At 43.1% G+C, this 20,642-nt stretch overlaps 1 protein-coding gene across 1 annotated transcript in view; it reads right to left on the bottom strand.

Moving 5' to 3' along the window:
* PLXNC1 (plexin C1) overlaps window positions 1-20,642 on the bottom strand; it is a 214,862-nt gene that overhangs the window by 39,515 nt on the left and 154,705 nt on the right. Inside the window, exons 21-23 of the mRNA XM_068276803.1 lie at window positions 11,254-11,400; window positions 9,033-9,210; window positions 6,255-6,358 (exon numbers count right to left, since the gene is read on the bottom strand). Coding sequence (XP_068132904.1) covers window positions 6,255-6,358; window positions 9,033-9,210; window positions 11,254-11,400 — 429 coding nt within the window. The remainder of the gene's footprint in view (window positions 1-6,254; window positions 6,359-9,032; window positions 9,211-11,253; window positions 11,401-20,642) is intronic.

The following is a 20,642-nucleotide window of genomic DNA, read 5'->3' on the forward strand; positions in this document are numbered from 1 at the left end:
TGAAAAATGTCAGCACAGAAAGTAAAAAAAAATCATTTTTTTGCCAAAATTCATGTCTTTTTTGATGAATATAATAAAAAGTAAAAATCGCAGGAGCAATCAAATAGCACCAAAAGAAAGCTTTATTAGTGACAAGAAAAGGAGCCAAAATTCATTTAGGTGGTAGGTTGTATGAGCGAGCAATAAACCATGAAAGCTGCAGTGGTCTGAATGGAAAAAAAGTGGCCGGTCCTTAAGGGGGGTAAAGCCCTAGGTCCTCAAGTGGTTAATGTTTTATAACTGCTTCTCATGATTACCCATTATTTAATGATTTATAATTTTTTAAACATTATTTTTAAACGAAAAACAGTACAATATTTTTTTTTAAAATTTTTCAACGAAAAACCACACCATATTTTTTTTAAACGTTATTAATGCTTATCACAGGGGCGTCTTAGGTTTAGGCACCACCAGGGAGGTCTTAGGTTTAGGCACCAACAGGGGGGTCTTAGGTTTAGGCACCAACAGGGGGGTCTTAGGTTTAGGCACCAACAGGGGGGTCTTAGGTTTAGGCACCAATAGGGGGGTCTTAGGTTTAGGCACCAACAGGGGGGTCTTAGGTTTAGGCACCAATAGGGGGGGTCTTAGGTTTAGGCACCAACAGGGGGGTCTTAGGTTTAGGCACCAACAGGGGGTCTTAGGTTTAGGCACCAGCAGGGGGGTCTAGGGGTTAGGGATAGGTACAGGGAGGGTTCTGTGTGAGAGTAGGGTTAGGTATAGCTTTAGTAAAATTCTTATTAATGTTTTATAAAACGTTGTTATAAATTTCACTTTTTAAACAGGGAAGATTAACGTTTTTAAAATTGCCCATTTCATACACATTATTTAAAGATTTATAACTTTATAAAACATTATTTTTAAACGAAATATAGCACAAATTTATTTTAAACGTTATTCATGATTATCGTTTAAAACCCTGCACCCTTTTTTCCCGGCGCCCTTTTTTAACGTACGCGGACCACCACCCCTAGCAGATGAGGCATTCAAAGGAATTGTAAAGTTGTGAGAAAGAAAGAAACTTATATGATGTATCGCTTTGGCTCAGTGAATACAGGGAGTGCAGAATTATTAGGCAAATGAGTATTTTGACCACATCATCCTCTTTATGCATGTTGTCGTACTCCAAGCTGTATAGGCTCGAAAGCCTACTACCAATTAAGCATATTAGGTGATGTGCATCTCTTTAATGGAAAGGGGTGTGGTCTAATGACATCAACACCCTATATCAGGTGTGCATAATTATTAGGCAACTTCCTTTCCTTTGGCAAAATGGGTCAAAAGAAAGACTTGACAGGCTCAGAAAAGTCAAAAATAGTGAGATATCTTGCAGAGGGATGCAGCACTCTTAAAATTGCAAAGCTTCTGAAGCGTGATCATCGAACAATCAAGTGTTTCATTCAAAATAGTCAACAGAGTCGCGAGAAGCGTGTGGAAAAACCAAGGAGCAAAATAACTGCCCATGAACTGAGAAAAGTCAAGCGTGCAGCTGCCAAGATGCCACTTGCCACCAGTTTGGCCATATTTCAGAGCTGCAACATCACGGGAGTGCCCAAAAGCACAAGGTGTGCAATAATCAGAGACATGGCCAAGGTAAGAAAGGCTGAAAGACGACCACCACTGAACAAGACACACAAGCTGAAACGTCAAGACTGGGCCAAGAAATATCTCAAGACTGATTTTTCTAAGGTTTTATGGACTGATGAAATGAGAGTGAGTCTTGATGGGCCAGATGGATGGGCCCGTGGCTGGATTGGTAAAGGGCAGAGAGCTCCAGTCCGACTCAGACGCCAGCAAGGTGGAGGTGGAGTACTGGTTTGGGCTGGTATCATCAAAGATGAGCTTGTGGGGCTTTTTCGGGTTGAGGATGGAGTCAAGCTCAACTCCCAGTCCTACTGCCAGTTTCTGGAAGACACCTTCTTCAAGCAGTGGTACAGGAAGAAGTCTGCATCCTTCAAGAAAAACATAATTTTCATGCAGGACAATGCTCCATCACACGCGTCCAAGTACTCCACAGCGTGGCTGGCAAGAAAGGGTATAAAAGAAGAAAAACTAATGACATGGCCTCCTTGTTCACCTGATCTGAACTCCATTGAGAACCTGCGGTCCATCATAAAATGTGAGATTTACAAGGAGGGAAAACAGTACACCTCTCTGAACAGTGTCTGGGAGGCTGTGGTTGCTGCTGCATGCAATGTTGATGGTGAACAGATCAAAACACTGACAGAATCCATGGATAACAGGCTTTTGAGTGTCCTTGCAAAGAAAGGTGGCTATATTGGTTACTGATTTGTTTTTGTTTTGTTTTTGAATGTCAGAAATGTATATTTGTGAATGTTGAGATGTTATATTGGTTTCACTGGTAAAGATAAATAATTGAAATGGGTATATATTTGTTTTTTGTTAAGTTGCCTAATAATTATGCACAGTAATAGTCACCTGCACACACAGATATCCCCCTAAAATAGCTAAAACTAAAAACAAACTAAAAACTACTTTCAAAAATATTCAGCTTTGATATTAATGAGTTTTTTGGGTTCATTGAGAACATGGTTGTTGTTCAATAATAAAATTATTCCTCAAAAATACAACTTGCCTAATAATTCTTCACTCCCTGTACATATGTAAATCATATGTACCATATTTGGCGCCGTATAAGACGCACTTTTTCTCCATAAAAAGTGGGGAGAAAAAGTCCCTGCGTCTTATACGGCAAAGGCAGGGAATCCCCGACTTACGAACGCCCGCCGATACGAACCGCCGACCCGCCGCCATCGGGGATTCCCTGCCTTTGTCCCCGCTGTGCCTGGCTTCCCCCCTGATGTGTCTCCTCCCCCCCCTTGTGTCTCTGTGGCCCCCCCGTGCGAGCAGTGGCAACAGCTTACCTCCTCCATCTTGCCCGCGCCGATTGAAGACATCCGGCTTCTCCGTGCGGCTTCCTCTAGTGTCGGGCATCTAATGACGCGTCATTGATGACGCGTCATTAGATGCCCGACACTAGAGGAAGCCGCACGGAGAAGCCAGATGTCTTGATTCGCCGCGGGCAAGATGGAGGAGGTAAGCTGTTGCTGCCGCCGCTGCACTGGGGGGGCCACAGAGACACAAGGGGGGGGAGGAGACGCGCAGGCAGGGACACGAGCCAGGCACAGCGGGGACACGGGGGATGCCAAACGGGCACAGGGGGCTGCCAGGAGGACACGGGGGCTGCCAGGAGGACACGGGGGCTGCCAGGAGGACACAGGGGGCTGCCAGGAGGACACAGGGGGCTGCCAGGAGGACAATGGGGGCTGACAGGAGGACACAGGGGGCTGCCAGGAGGACACAGGGGGCTGCCAGGAGGACACAGGGGGCTGCCAGGAGGACACAGGGGAGTGCCAGGAACACACAGGGGGCTGACAGGAGGACACAGCGGTCTAACAGGAGGACACAGGGGAGTCCAGGACATGGAAGGACAAGGGGGTCACACCAGAGGACACAGGGAGGAGACATGGGGCATACAGGGGGAGACATGGGGCATACAGGAGGACACATGGGGACACATGAGGAACATAGGAGGACACCATTTGGGGGAGGACATGTACAAGATGCTCCTGATATATAGACGCTCCAGACCAGGTTTCGATTATTTTTTTCCCTGATTTTTGCCCTCTAAACCTGGGTGCGTCCTATATGCCGGAGCGTCTTATACGCCGCGAAATACGGTAAATCATTCCTTTATGTCCCTTAAAAGTCAAACACAAATCTGTTAATTTTACAGAGCTATATTAGTCCATCTTGTAGACAGCAGGTGTTTCAAGCTAAAATGGCCTTCATCAGTGCAAGGCATGGACTAATATGGCTTTATGGTGTTTACAGCCTATTAATTTTATGCCCACCTGCTCATCAGTCCAACTGTTGGAGAGATTGATCATGTCTGTTGCCCAAAATATTTATTTATTTTTAAATCAAAAGTAACATTAGTAGGCAAGCTGGGCAATTGTTTGGATGTCAGCGCAATACATTATAACATGCATTAATTTACAGTGTGTCAAACAACTGTTATTATCACAACCATAGTTTTGTTCCTGTCTTTAGCTAAAGTAATAAACTGAATCATAAAGAGTAAATGTGATGGCCCATAAAACAAACTATTTGTTATCATGATTGTAGATTTTACTTACATGTAAAAAAAATGTACACCCCCCCCCCCAATATTTGTGGCCAATTCACACTTTTATTTTAAGAATGATGCAGATCATGAACAGGATATGTGGTTACCACTAGTCATAACCTGAATGCTGTAAATCAATCCTCATGTAGTCACAATGGAAACCACAGTATTAATGGACCTTGACACTAACAAAAAATGCTATGTATTTAGGCTGCCTTACTTTGCAAGCTGTGGCATTGCTTCAAAAAGAAAAGGTCCTCCCTGTACTTGATCTCCTACAGTATCGCAATCAGATGGGGAGTCAAAAGGTTCTAACACTTCCCACCAACATGCTTTAGGGCTGGTTCAAACTTAGCCCTTTTTCAGCGCTTTACCGATCACCGGCGATCAGCGAAGTGCTGCTGCCAATATATCCCTATGGATACATTCACACTGCAGCGATTGCGATTTCAATCAATCACAAATGCAGTGCATGCAGCCTCTTTGGGGTGATTGCGCTGTGATTTGCATTGTAATGAATGGGAACCACAAGTGCAAATCGCGCTGAATCACGAGCGCCGAGTGTGAACTAGCCCTTACTCTCTTAGGGCCCAGACACACTATAAACGCTTTAGCCATCAGCGCTTTCTGTGAGCTTTTTGAAAAATGCTCCCATTGACTTACATTTAAATCATGATGGTACAATCGTGGGATTTTACCGTGATCACAATTTAACCACAATTTTACTGCAATTTTAATGTGAATCAGTGGGAGCATTATTTAAAAAGCTCTCAGAGAGCTCAAGATGGCTGAAAAGTGCTCAGAAAATCACTGAGCCATCGGCAAAGAGCTCAGTCTATGGCATCAAATGGGAGACATGGAGATTGGTGGATTCTCCAGGCTTTGTTGAAATGTTTTTTATTTTTAAAGTGTAACTGAGGTGACATATGGCATGAAGAGCTAGACATGCGTATGTACTGTGCCAATCATACAAATAACTAGGCTGTGTATGCTGCCAGACCTCTAGTGTTTGAGCTTGTGTCACATGACCAGGAAGAGAAGAAGACATGGGGAGGAGAATAGCCGTGGCATGTAGTAAACCACTGGACACAGGAGGACATGTGCCAGCGGTGAGAACTCTGCTGATGGCCAGGGCGAGCACAGATAGTAGAGAGAGCTGGGTGGTGAGGCAGGCGCCAATACTAGCTCCACAGATTTTAAAACATTATCATGCTGAAATCGAAGGAAAATATGTGTAGAGTGTGTGGGCTGGCACTATCAGATTGTCAATCTAGTAGCCATCTATTGGTGTATGGTCACCTTTAGTCTGACTATACTATAACCCTCACTGATAAGAAATTACAGCCAAAAAACAGAGAAAATCTTCTATGCGCAGGGGATAGATTAAAAAGGCCAATAGTTCATAGACTGAAACTCTCAACTGTGTCGGAATATGGTAAAGCCTGTGTCATTCACACGAGTGAATACAACTTTAAACCTACTTTTTAAGCTTAAGAAAACTGTGTGACTCTAAAAATTTAATTTTCAGGAGTAGTAGAATAGATAAAATTGTTTATCACATCAGTTTATTTTTATTTATTTTTTGTATTACTGGCTAGAGTTAACATTTGCATTAAGCCCATTATGTACTGTAAATCAAGACCACCAAATGATAAGAGGTAATTCAAGGCTACTAAAACAAACAGAAACATTGTTCATAATGCAGGCTAAAACCATACACTAAACTAAAATAATTTCATAGAAGTCTTGTGAGTTGCAGATAAATACTGAATGCAAGTTTAGAAGGCTTTTTCTTAGTGGCTCCAATATGGAAGTAATACAGGTTACAAAACACAACCAGACGCAGAGAACCACCAGGATTTTGTGGAGTGAGCCAAACTGAACCAGCAGGCCCTCTATGAAAAAGCTTAAACATTGCCTCCTTATTGCAGACTTCACGTTTTGGGTGCCACAGACTGAATCTCTGTGAGAATATTGAAGCTAGTATCTAGTAATGTAAGCAAGTTTTATGTGTGTTTTTCCTTTCCATTCTGAAAAGTTTTGTAGAGCTGAAAATGTAATTAATTACCTTGTAATGTTTTACAGTGTTCAGTTTCGACAAACCATTTTCCTTCACAATGGTAGAGGAGTCCAAATCTGACAGCTCCTTGTATGACTGACCATAATGCAGCTCTGGTTATGGGGGAAAGAGGACATCACATCAACATTATACCCCATAATTGTATACTACCACTGACATCATGTTGTTTCAATCAATACAATTTGTCATTTCTAAAATCTAATAAATATGAAAAGGTTTTACACTATTGGAGGCTTTTTCTTTGAGGTCACCTCCTGATATGTGGATGTTTTAAGTACAATTATGTGGCATGAATTTGGTAACGCCAGCCACGAAATCATACGAAAGTGAGCACACAAAGCCTGAGTAAGAGTGACCCTTTAACTTTGTAACTTAGCCTCTTGAGGACCGTGGTCTTAATCCCCCCTAGTGACCAGCCCATTTTTTACTAAATAGGCCACTGCAGCTTTAAGGCCTCACTGCAGGGCCGCACAACTCAGCACACAAGTGATTCCCCCCCCCCCCCTTTTCTGCCCACCAACAGAGCTTGCTGTGTGTGGACTGTGTGTGGACTCACCAACCAATCCAAAAGGTTATTTTGCCTGCAGTGCTGAATACCTTCAGGATTCCCTCAGGATCTGAGGCTGAATGGCAAACTGCGGCAAAGGGAACAGGAACTAGAGGGTGATTTCACATTACATCACAATATGCCTGTATGAAAAGCATAAATATTGGGATGTTCTTTTACCAGTTAAGCCAGTGAGGTGGGGGACAGCCCAAAGTGTACCAATGCTCGCCTTGACCTACACTTAGGTCCTGCTATATGGTGAGTCTGTTTTCATTGGGTGTGGTGGTGGTCACCCTGTTGCATTTATATAAAGAAATCTGAGTTATTACAGAAGAGCTTCTTTTTGATCTGCATACTGCAGACTTGAACATATGCATAAAGTACTTCTAGTTTTATTGTGAAGCGCCACCTTCTGACTGTAAAGTTTCTTCAATAAAATATGAAGGAGGCGATCCAATGCAGAGTGATAGCTCCATGAATGTAAGGTGGGTTCTCTCTCATCACTTTAATATACACATTATACTATCGTTTAACATTATATTTACTGAAGTTCCATTCTAGGCACAGTTATGGTGCCCATACACGGTACAATAAAAACGTTCGATTTTTTTTCACTTTATTTCGAGAACAGGTTGCATTTCATCTTCAGACAATCCCAAAGTATAACTAAATGTGATCGTATCAGGGCTGGCAAAGGGCACCAGATGCATTGATGCAAAATCAAAGTCTGCCCATAGAGCTGTACCTGGTCTTACATTCTATGTGACTAGAGGGCAATACTGGCAGGGTTAGCCCTAGGCCCACTGAATTCACGCCCCTACAAAAACCCTCTGTTTACTTCGGGGCACAATCCCTTCCATATGATTTTTTTCACAGTGATATGCTGTTAAAGGACCACGCCAGCAAAAAGAAAGCAGTTAAATTCTCACAGAACCGACAGGTTTTGGACTAGTCCACCTCCTCATGGGGGATTCTCAGGGTTTTCTTTGTTTTCATCAGCATTTCCTGGATAGCAGTTTAACTGCAAAAATAGAAAGATACCAGCCAGCCTCCCTAATCACTTGCACAGTATTTTGTCTGTTACACTTAAAGTGGATCTGAGATGAAAAACTAACTATAACAATGTCTATATAGCTTATCTAAAGTTTAGATAGGATAGTTTACACAGCAAATCTAGGTGCAAACAGCTTTAATAGAATATGATTGATTATTCCTGTGATACAATGACAGCAGCCATGTTGTTTGTAAACATTACACAGAGGCAGGCTTATCTGCATCTTGAGCAAAAAAAAAACGTAATCCCCCCTCCTCCCTCCTCCCCTCTGTCTCTGAAATCTCTGGCTAGTAATACCTCCCCCTCCTCCTGCCCAGACTGAGCTCCCATGAGTCCTTGCTACTGTCTGAAAGTGCCTTGGCTCTCTGAAAATCTGTGGGCGTGGTCTATTTAGTTTATAGGAAATTAGAGTATTAAAACAAAAACAAAAAAGTATTTGGCTTGAGGAATGCCCTATAAACTATAGGAAAGGAACAAAATTATGCAATGAGTAAAAGTTCACCTCGGATCAACTTTAAAAACTGTCGTTCAGGAAATGGTTATGAAAACAAAACAAAAAAAAACCCTGAGAACCCCCCCCCCCCCTCATAAGGAGATGGACTAGTCCAAAACCTGTTGGTTCTGTCAGATTTTAACTGCTTACTTTTTTCGCTGGAGTGATCCTTTGAGAGTGAATGAGGAATCAGACATTGTAGGTATAAATAAGTATACATTTAAATTTTGGGGGGCAATCACGTTTGAGGTCTGTAGTGACCCTGTATTAAAAATGTGCCTAGTGTAATGGATCCACTCAGTGTCTTCTTGGACTCTCAGTTATTCTATGTTACAGACTGATTTACATGTCTATCTGTTTTGGAATCTTTATGAGACTTACTCTGTTTTTTTCTTAAAGACTTAATAAAAATGATTGAAAATAACAATGTGCCTAGTGAAAGTTTACGCACAAATGAATAATTTGGGCACCAGCATTCAGATATTACAAAACTAAAGTGCTATCTGTCAGAATTTCAATCCCCCAGTGTTAGCGGTAGGAGTTAAGGTTAGGAGTCCCAAATGAAACGTACTGTGGGGTGAAAGTGGCCTAGATAAAACATTGGTATGTTCATTAACACTGCACTTTACACTCAGTCGTGAACTGTCTATGATGTTATTCATTTATACCTACCCAAACAAATGTCACATAAAGGAAGACCCAAAGAATAACCGTTTTTTAAAAGATAGCTTTGAAGAATTTTTTCTTTGATTTGTCCAATGGTATCACAGTCCAGTACTGTAACTTTTAAGCACTGATTGGCATCCTCCATGCTCTCTCCTTCTGGCATTGGAAGATGCACATTAATCTCCTATGAGAACAAACATACAAGTTAAAATGACAATGGCTAATAAAACACATAAACGTTATTTTGGTTATAACCATATGTGCTGGCTATATGACATTACCCAATGTATTTGTGTTAAACATCAGTAAGAAGAAAAGTAATTTGATATACAGTAATAAAGCACACATCTGATTGTTGTTCAAATGATTTCACCATTTCAGCCCGCGGGGATTTTTCACCTTATGCATCAGAGAAATCTTCACCTCCCAATCAATGGCTAATAACTTTATCACTACTTAACACAATTTATTGATCATCTTGTTTTTTCCGCCACTAATTAGGCTTTCTTTGGATGGTACATTTTGCTAAGAATTATTTTTTTATAAATGCACTTTAACAGGATTAATAAGAAAAAAATGGAAAAAATTCATTATTTCTCAGTTTTCGTCCATTATAGCTTTAAAAGTTACCATAATTAAAACCTATGTATTTTATTTGCCCGTTTGTCTCGGTTATGACACCATTTCAATTTTGGCCCTATCACAATGTAGGGCGCCAATATTTTATTTGGAAATTAAGGTTCATTTTTTCCGTTTTGCGTCCATCACTATTTACAATCTTCTAATTTAAAAAAATGTTTGTAGTATACCCCCTTCACATGCATATTTAAAAAGTTCAGACCCCTAGGTAATTATGTTTTTCTTTTTTTTAATTCTAATTTTTTTTTCCATTAAAAATTTTATTTGGGTAATATTTTGTTTTGGGAAATAAACAGTTAATTTCTAATGTTATTATATGTGTAAATTTTAATGTAAAATGTATGTAGATGTAGTTTTACTATTTGGCCACCTTGAGTTTATTTTTTTCTCCTTGTGCTTCTCGATCACCGGAAGCACAAGGAGGACGGGGAAACTTTTTTTTGCAGAAAGACTGAAGCCTCAATAAGAGAGCTTCGGTTTTTCTGCTGGGGGCACGGATCGGTGATCAGGAACCACTGATCCCTGGGCTACCGGGGGACAGCACGGGGGCACGCCTGCAATCGCGCCGAAGCGCGGCACCACAGCAGAGCAGCCGCCTGGACGTGAGGATCACGTCCGGGCGGCTGAAATGGTTAAAGGATACCCAAGGTGACATGTAACATGATGAGATAGATATGGGTATGTACAGTGCCTAGCACACAAATAACTATGCTGTGTTCCTTTTTTTTCTTTCTCTGTCTGAAAGAGTTAAATATCAGGTATGTAAGTGGCTGACTCAGACCAGACAGGAAGTGACTACAGTATGACCCTCACTGATAAGAAATTCCAACTATAAAACACTTTCCTAGCAGAAAATGGCTTCTAAGAGCAGGAAAGAGATAAAAGGGTCAGTAGTTCATAAATGTTAGCTCTGGCATACTTCTATGAATGTGTTATTGAGCAAAAACAATAAAACATCCTTTAAAGGTGTCCTTTAAAGGATTGGAAAGGAACTACAAAAAATATAGACAGCATGATGCAGTGAATATCAAGTCAGGTGCATAGAAAATAAAACAAAAATTCTCACAACTCAATATTTGAGGTGCATAGAAAATAAAACCAAAAATTCTCACAAGTCAATATTTGAGGCAACAATAAATCATATCTACTCTTCACCTCTCATCCTATTCACTGCTTAGTAAGTCCCACATTATCTGCTCTTTACTGGTCATCTTCTTTAGTAGGTCTTCCTCTCTCTGTGCTTCTGAGTCTGAGGATGTGAACTACTAGCTTACATTTCCCATCAGGCACTCTTCTGTGCAGATCTCAGTTTTAGATTAACTAGATTTAATTTATAATTGCCAAAAGTCTGGCTCATTCACCATTAAGTATCGGAATTTGGCCAGTATGTGCCCCAGCCACAGCTGTGTACATCTGCAATATTCTTTCCAATCTACTGATTATCTTTGTGCTCGTTACCTACCTTTTACTTACCCGTGGCTTCTTCCCTTGAAACATTAAATCTTTTTTTTTCTTAAAATATTTGAAACAAAAAGTAGAGATACGTTTCAGATCTCCATATAGAAATAATCAGAAAATGATTACTTACGACATTCTTAAAGTCTGCTGATTGCCACAGCAGCCAGTCCTCATTCAATGTGTAAAGGGCTTTGCAGGTTATTACATCTATTGGGCCTTTGTGTATTCTCTGATTTAAGGTATGAACAAGACCGTATAGAGGTTCTCCCACTGACTCCTAGGCATGGAACAGGGATGCAACATGAATAACATGCCAAATTGTCAGACAATAATAATAAACATTCTTCTTAAATAGAACCTGAACTAAAAATTAAAAGTCAAAATAAACAAACACGTGATACTTACCTTCCGTGTAGCCTACTCATTAATTTCTTTCTCCTCTCCTGTATCCTGTTTGTCCACTGTGATCAATGAAATTCTCTGTCCTCTATTTTAAAAGTGACCATTACCCCATAACAGCTTCCTGGTCAGCACACTGTTAAACTGTAATATCGCCCACTTGATCCATTGGGAAACATGGACATTACCTTGCACATTCAGTTGTAACTGACAGCTGCTGATATATAACTGACAGCAACTGGTATATTTCAGTTCTGACAAAATATTGTCAGAACTGGAAGGGATCACTGTAAGAAGAAAATGGTGAGCTTCTGAGAGGAACTGACGGTGAGGCAAGTATGTAATATCCATTTTCAGCTGCATAATGTTTATTTTAAATAATTTTACTCAGTTCAGGTTCCCTTTAAGCAATTATCTTATTTTTGCCATCTTGGCAATGGTTAAAAAACAGTCTTGCATATAACAAACACAGCCCTGTGTAATCCACTTATTGGGAAACTGTTGGCGATGATTTGATAAGGTGGCGACCCACATATTCTGAGGAACATGCTGTTATGTCTGCAGTTTGCCATATTTATGACAGTGGCATCAGCTAGTTGGGAAACAATAGTCCCTGTGACCCCTGAAACTGAGTGGGCCTGTTCCCCTCCCCGCTCCAGTTCTCCCACCACAATCTGCAGAGCACAGCAGAGATTTGCCTACTCCAGGGCCTGTGTCACATTCTGCACTATACTGGGGCATACCTCTGTTCCATGTGGCTGGATGGATTAGAGTTATGCTGCACAGCGAGAGACTGCAGTGAAGAGAGTGTAGCGACCGAATGCTGGAAGCTTGTGCTACACTGCTCCGCTGTGCTACTCTGCAATATGGGGAGAGGGTGCCTGGTGGGGGTCACTTGCAGAGAAAGAGGATGGTTGTAAGAGGAGGGAGACTATACAGCCCCACTTGCTATATTTGTGTGGGGGGAAATGTTTGGAGTGTTGGGGGGGAGGCAGGGGGGGGTGAGGGAGGGTTATGATGGCCACACATGTTGTGGGTTGTTGAAGAACCTAGGGAGAAGGGACCCCATCGTTTGTAGGTACACCCCAGAAATTAGCCTATATGTGTTTACCAGTTTCCTGTGATTGCCACTTTGCTGATAATTATTGGCACTAACTGCCGACACCCAAATGTATTGATTGCCAAACCAAACAGTTTCAACTACCTTTCACCAGAGTAAAAAGCAGTAGTGTTTTTTTTTTTAGTTTTTTTTGCCATTTTTGCCATAGATGTCAGTTAACAAATGGGAACGCGAGTCTAGCAGGTGATCATCAAAGCATGTGTTGTTTAACCACTTCTCTAATGCTCTAATACCTGCCAAGGTGTAGATTTCACATCACCGCCGGCGCACGTTTTTTGCCACTTTCGTCGCTCCCTCCGATCTCATCGCTATCTTTCCACTGCAGCTCACTTTCCCTGCCGGCTCTATAATGGCAGAGCCATGTGAGTCAGGCAGGAGCCAATTTCATTGGCTCCTGACCCTGTCATCAATGTAAGGAACTCCCATTGGCTTACATTAATCACAGTTCCTGACCGGCTCACACAGCTCTGCTGTCATAGAGACGGCAGAGTGGGTGGCCTGAGGCTCCGGGTGTGCGGCGTGGACAGCGGTAGCGATGGGTACGTGTGGCAATTCGGCGATATTCGGCGGTGGTTCCAAAGGTCTCTCTGGTCCTTAAAGAGACTCCGTAACAAAAATTGCATCCTGTTTTTTATCATCCTACAAGTTCCAAAAGCTATTCTAATGTGTTCTGGCTTACTGCAGCACTTTATACTATCACTGTCTCTGTAATAAATCAATGTATCTTTCCCCTGTCAGACTTGTCGGCCTGTGTCTGGAAGGCTGCCAAGTTCTTCAGTGTTGTGGTTCTGCTATGAACTCCCCCTTCCAGGCCCCTCTCTGCACACTGTCTGTGTGTTATTTAGATTAGAGCAGCTTCTCTCTTCTCTCTTATCTTTTACAAGCTGGATAAATGGTCCTCTGAGCTGGCTGGGCTTTCACATACTGAGGAATTACAAACAAGAGCAAAGCTGTTTGCAGGAAGAAAAGAGCAGCCTGAAACTTCAGTGCATGAGAGATGCAGGGGGAAAGAAACATTCAAATGATCTCTTGAGATTCAAAAGGAAGGCTGTATACAGCCTGCTTGTGTATGGATGTATTTTCTATGTGTGGACATATTGTACATCAACCTACTTCCTGTTTTGGTGGCCATTTTGTTTGTTTACAAACAAACTTTTTAAAACTGTTTTTAACCACTTTTAATGCGGCGAGGAGCGGCGAAATTGTGACAAAGGGTAATAGGAGATGTCCCCCAACGCACTGGTATGTTTACTTTTGAGCGATTTTAACAATACATATTCTCTTTAAGGGGGCAGAGACCGCTAGTACTAAGTGGTTAATGCACATAAGAAAACTGTTCCTGATCCTGAACTGGATCCTTAAAGAGGAACTCCAGCCTAAACAAACATACTGTCATTAAGTTGCATTAGTTATGTTAATTAAAATAGATAGGTAATATAATCTCTTACCCACCCTGTTTTAAAAGAACAGGCAAATGTTTGATTTCATGATGGCAGCCATCTTTTTGGTTGAAAGGAGGTGACAGGGTGCATGAGACACAGTTCCCAACTGCCCTGTGTGCTGATCACCCTTCACAGTCGATAGGCAATGTGAATAGCAACATAGGAAATCCCATCATGCTTTGCACAGCATCAGGGAAAAACCGCCCAGCAGTTTTCTTTGATGGGTGGAGCTTAGCTAAAAATGCAGCTAAAAATGATGCTTTGGTAAGAAAAACAAAGTTCTGATGCTGTGAAACTGTTAAAGCTAATGTAACCCCAACTGTAAAAAAAATAAATCAGATACTCACCTAAGGAGAGGGAGGGCTCTGAGTCCTAATGAGCCTACCCTCTCCTCTCCCAGTGCCCGGTGGATCCTTCAGTCAAATCCGCCGCCGCGGGGACTTCGGAAGTCTTCGGGAGCACTTGGGCTCCTGAAGGCCGGCGGCTCCATACTGCGCACGCGCGAGTACATCATAGACATGCGCGAGTGCGTCTATGATGGCGCTTGCGCATGCGTTGTATGGAGCGGCCCGTCTTCGAGAGCCCGAGTGCTCCCGAAGTCTTCCGAAACCTCCCTTCGGCGGCGGAAGTGCCAGTATTTGACCGAAACGGTCGAATACTGCTACGGGGGATCCTGAGCGGGACCGGGCACCGGGAGAGGAGAGGGGAGGCTCATTAGGACCGAGCCTCCCCTCTCCTTAGGTGAGTATCTGACTTTTCTTTATTGTAAGGTGGGGTTACATTAGCTTTAAAGAAACACCAAGCCTTTTCAGTTCTGTTGAGTAGATTTTTAGTCCGGAGGTTCACTTAAGAGCACTGGTACAAGTTTAGGTCATTATTAGAATATTATTATTTATTATTATTTTTAGTACTTATATAGCGCTGACATATTACGCAGCGCTGTACAATGTATATATATATCTTGTAACTAACTGTCCCTCAAAGGAGCTCACAATCTAATCCCTACCATTGCCATATGTCTATATTATGTAGTGTAAGTACTGTAGTCTAGGGCCAATTTTTTTAGGGGGAGCCAATTAACTTATCTGTATGTTTTTGGAATGCGGGAGGAAACCGGAGTGCCCGGAGGAAACCCACGCAGACACGGAGAGAACATACAAACTCTTTTGCAGATAGTGCCCTGGCTGGGATTCGAACCAGGGACCCAGCGCTGCAAGGCGAGAGAGCTAACCACTACGCCACCGTGCTGCACATGAATACTTTAAATGTTTAGAATACATATGTTCTTATTTTTATTGAAAGAAATTTGAAGGTGGAGGAATACAGAGTTGGCAGTTGCCGACTTCCATTTTATAAATGGGATTTGCTGGCTGTTGTACTGATCTTCTGACTTTTTGAATTAGTGATCAAAAGCAAGCATGCTAACCATTAGTAGTGAGAGGAAAATGCACTATACTACCCTCTATGCACTATGTAAATTTCCTTTTCACCAGAAGTGGAAATTTGCAGACGTCAAAACAGAACTGGGAACTGAACAGTTATCTAAATTTAACATGTGTTGTGTAAGTGATCAGTAGTCCTGATTTCGAATACGCCCTGCACATTTCCAACACGTACCGAAATTTGCTAACAATTTAGCTTAATACTTATAATACAGTCAAAAATATTCTATTCCTGTTGCACTTGCCATAGTAAAAATAAGTTTGACTCCTGTACAGCATTCACTGCATGTAAAAAGGACCCCCAACTCAACAGAAATGTGAAGATGTGTGTGCTGTGCTCGAGTATCAGTGGTAATAACACTTGTGTCAGCAGCCATTCTCACCCCATTCCTTTCAATTACTACAATAGCTTTAGGATGCCAAGTACCTCAAAAGAATGAAAAATAAAACCTATAGTATAATTCTGTTAGACCAGTATTGTTACACACTTTGGCCCCTATTCAATTCGTTTTTTCAGTTTTTTTCACATGAAATAACTATTCATCTCATCTACAAAACAACTTTTCAGCAGTTAAGAATGGAAAAATACTAAAAAGCAGGTAAAAGAAAGGGATGCTCATTTATATTCTGCGAAAATGTGGAAAGCTGTAATACTAGTGTGGCAAGCGGATGTTCACGGAAAACGCGGAAATTTCCACGGAAAATCAGATTACTGCCATGTTAATGTTAACATCGATTTTATCAAAAGCAACAAGGTCTTTTTGAAAAAAAAGTTTCCCCTTGTTCCCACTCTCCTCCCTAACATACCCTGCAAATTTGGTGTTTCTAACACCTACGGGTGCCGTGCTCTGGGGGAAACGGGGAGTCTGATCCAGCCTTGTCCCAATTTGCATTCCTGGGTGATGTATAACCTTCTGTACACTATTTTGTTTGCGCAATTTTGATTGCACGATGTGATTCTTTTTTTTAACCACTTTCCAACCCCCTAACGCACAGGGGCGGCCGGGAAGTGGTGCCCGCAAGGACCAGCTCACCCACAGAGGCGGCGGTCCATGTAAGGGCATGGGCGGAGCGATCGCGTCATCCGTGACGCGATCCTCCGCCGGCGCCTGTCACCGCTCACCCGCCGCAACATCCCGCCGGCCATACGGAAGCGCCGGCGGGATGTTAACCCCGCGATCGCCGCATACAAAGTGTATAATACACTTTGTAATGTTTACAAAGTGTATTATACAGGCTGCCTCCTGCCCTGGTGGTCCCAATGTCCGAGGGACCACCAGGGCAGGCTGCAGCCACCCTATGTCGCACCCAAGCACACTGATTTCTCCCCTTCTGCCCCAGATCGCCCACAGCACCCCTCAGACCCCCCCCCCCCCCCTGCCCACCCCCCAGACCCCTGTTTGCACCCAATCACTCCCCTAATCACCCATCAATCACTCCCTGTCACTATCTGTAAACGCTATTTTTTTTATCCCCCCCCTGCCCCCTCCTGATCACCCCCCACCCCTCAGATTCTCCCCAGACCCCCCCCCCCCCCCCCAGACCCCCCGCTCCCTGTGTACTGTATGCATCTATCCCCCTGATCACCTGTCAATCACCTGTCAATCACCTGTCAATCACCCATCAATCACCCCCTGTCACTGCCACCCATCAATCAGCCCCTAACCTGCCCCTTGCGGGCAATCTGATCACCCACCCACACCAATAGATTGCCCGCAGATCCGACGTCAGATCACCTCCCAAGTGCAGTGTTTACATCTGTTATCTACCCTAAACACCCACTAATTACCCATCAATCACCCATCAATCACCCCCTATCACCACCAGTCACTGTTACCCATCAGATCAGACCCTAATCTGCCCCTTGCGGGCACCCAATCACCCGCCTACACGTTCAGATTGCCCTCAGACCCCCCTTATCAATTTGCCAGTGCAAAATTTACATCTGTGCTTCCCTATAATAACCCACTGATCACCTGTCAATCACCCATCAATCACCCCCTGTCACTGCCACCCATCAATCACCCCCTGGCACTTCCACCCATCAATCTGCCCCTAACCTGCCCCTTGCGGGCAATCTGATCACCCACCCACACCAATAGATCGCCCGCAGATCCGACGTCAGATCACCTCCCAAGTGCAGTGTTTACATCTGTTATCTACCCTAAATACCCACTAATTACCCATCAATCACCCCCTATCACCACCTGTCACTGTTACCAATCAGATCAGACCCTAATCTGCCCCTTGCGGGCACCCAATCACCCGCCTACACGCTCAGATTGCCCTCAGACCCCCCCCCCCCTTATCAATTCGCCAGTGCATTAGTTACATCTGTTCTTCCCTGTAATAACCCACTGATCACCTGTCAATCACCTGTCAATCACCCATCAATCACCCCCAGTCACTGCCACCCATCAATCACCCCATGGCACTGCCACCCATCAATCACCCCCTGTCACTGCCACTCATCAATTAGCCCCTAACCTGCCCCTTGCGGGCAATCTGATCACCCACCCACACCAATAGTTCGCCCGCAGATCCGACGTCAGATCACCTCCCAAGTGCAGTGTTTATATCTGTTCTCTACCCTAAACACCCACTAATTACCCATCAATCACCCCCTGTCACTGCTACCTATCAGATTAGACCCCTATCTGCCCCTAGGGCACTCAATCACCCGCCCACACCCTCAGAATGCCCTCAGGCCCCAGCCCTGATCACCTCGCCAGTGCATTGCTTGCATCTATTCCCCCCTCTAATCACACCTTGAGACACCCATCAATCACCTCCTGTCACCCCCTAGCACACCTACCCATCAGATCAGGCCCTAATTTGCCCCGTGTGGGCTCCTGATCACTTGGCCAAACCCTCAGATCCCCCTCAGACCCCCTTCCGATCACCTCCCCAGTGCATTGATTGCATCTATTTTCCCCTCTAACCACCCCCTGAGACACCCATCAATCACCTCCTGTCACCCCCCTAGCACTCCTATCCATCAGATCAGGCCCAATACAACCTGTCATCTAAAAGGCCACCCTGCATATGACCGGTTCCACAAAATTCGCCCCCTCATAGACCACCTGTCATCAAAATTTGCAGATGCTTATACCCCTGAACATTTTTAGACATTTGGTTTCCAGACTACTCACGGTTTTGGGCCCGTAAAATGCCAGCGCGGTATAGGAACCCCACAAACTGACCCCATTTTAGAAAAAAGACACCCCAATGTATTCTGTTAGGTGTATGACGAGTTCATAGAAGATTTTATTTTTTGTCAAAAGTTAGCGGAAATTGATTTTTATTGTTTTTTTTTCACAAAGTGTCATTTTTCACTAACTTGTGACAAAAAATAAAATCTTCTATGAACTCGCCATACACCTAACGGAATACCTTGGGGTGTCTTCTTTCTAAAATGGGGTCACTTGTGGGGTTCCTATACTGCCCTGGCATTTTAGGGGCCCTAAACCGTGAGGAGTAGTCTAGAAAACAAATGCCTCAAAATGACCTGTGATTAGGACGTTGGGCCCCTTAGCGCACCTAGGCTGGAAAAAAGTGTCACACATGTGGTATCGCTGTACTCAGGAGAAGTAGTATAATGTGTTTTGGGGTGTTTTTTTACACATACCCACGCTGGGTGGGAGAAATCTCTCTGTAAATGGACAATTGTGTGTAAAAAAATCAAACAATTGTCATTTACAGAGATATTTCTCCCACCCAGCATGGGTATGTGTAAAAATACACCCCAAAACACATTATACTACTTCTCCTGAGTACGGCGGTACCACATATGTGGCACTTTTTTACACACTAAGTGCGCTAAGGGGCCCAAAGTCCAATGAGTACCTTTAGGATTTCACAGGTCATTTTGCGACATTTGGTTTCAAGACTACTCCTCACAGTTTAGGGCCCCTAAAATGCCAGGGCAGTATAGGAACCCCACAAATGACCCCATTCTAGAAAGAAGACACCCAAACGTATTCCGTTAGGAGTATGGTGAGTTCATAGAAGATTTTATTTTTTGTCACAAGTTAGCGGAAAATGACACTTTGTGAAAAAAAACCAATTAAAATCAATTTCCGCTAACTTGTGACAAAAAAATAAAAACTTCTATGAACTCACCATACTCCTAACGGAATACCTTGGGGTGTCTTCTTTCTAAAATGGGGTCATTAGTGGGGTTCCTATACTGCCCTGGCATTTTAGGGGCCCTAAACCGTGAGGAGTAGTCTTGAAACAAAAATGACCTGTGAAATCCTAAAGGTACTCATTGGACTTTGGGCCCCTTAGCGCAGTTAGGCTGCAAAAAAGTGTCAATCATGTGGTATCGCCGTACTCGGGAGAAGTAGTATAATGTGTTTTGGGGTGTATTTTTACACATACCCATGCTGGGTGGGAGAAATACCTCTGTAAATGACAATCTTTTGATTTTTTTACACACAATTGTCCATTTACAGAGTTATTTCTCCCACCCAGCATGGGTATGTGTAAAAATACACCCCAAAACACATTGTACTACTTCTCCTGAGTACGGCGATACCACATGTGTGGCACTTTTTTGCACCCTAACTGCGCTAAGGGGCCCAAAGTCCAATGAGTACCTTTAGGATTTCACAGGTCATTTTGAGAAATTTTGTTTCAAGACTACTCCTCACGGTTTAGGGCCCCTAAAATGCCAGGACAGTATAGGAACCCCACAAATGACTCCATTTTAGAAAGAAGACACCCCAAGGTATTCTGTTAGTAGTAGTACGGTGAGTTCATAGAAGATTTTATTTTTTGTCACAAGTTAGCGGAAAATGACACTTTGTGAGTGGGAGTAAGATCTCTGTAAATGGACAATTGTGTGTAAAAAAAATTAAAAAATTGTCATTTACAGATATATTTCTCCCACCCAGCATCGGTATGTGTAAAAATACACCCCAAAACACATTATACTACTTCTCCTCAGTACGGCAATACCACATGTGTGGCACTTTTTTGCAGCCTAACTGCGCTAAGAGGCCCAAAGTCCAATGAGCACCTTTAGGCTTTACAGGGGTGCTTACAAATTAGCACCCCCCAAAATGCGAGGACAGTAAACACACCCCACAAATGACCCCATTTTGGAAAGTAG

The sequence above is a fragment of the Hyperolius riggenbachi genome, chromosome 3, assembly GCF_040937935.1.
Source record: "Hyperolius riggenbachi isolate aHypRig1 chromosome 3, aHypRig1.pri, whole genome shotgun sequence".
Lineage (NCBI taxonomy): Eukaryota > Metazoa > Chordata > Amphibia > Anura > Hyperoliidae > Hyperolius > Hyperolius riggenbachi.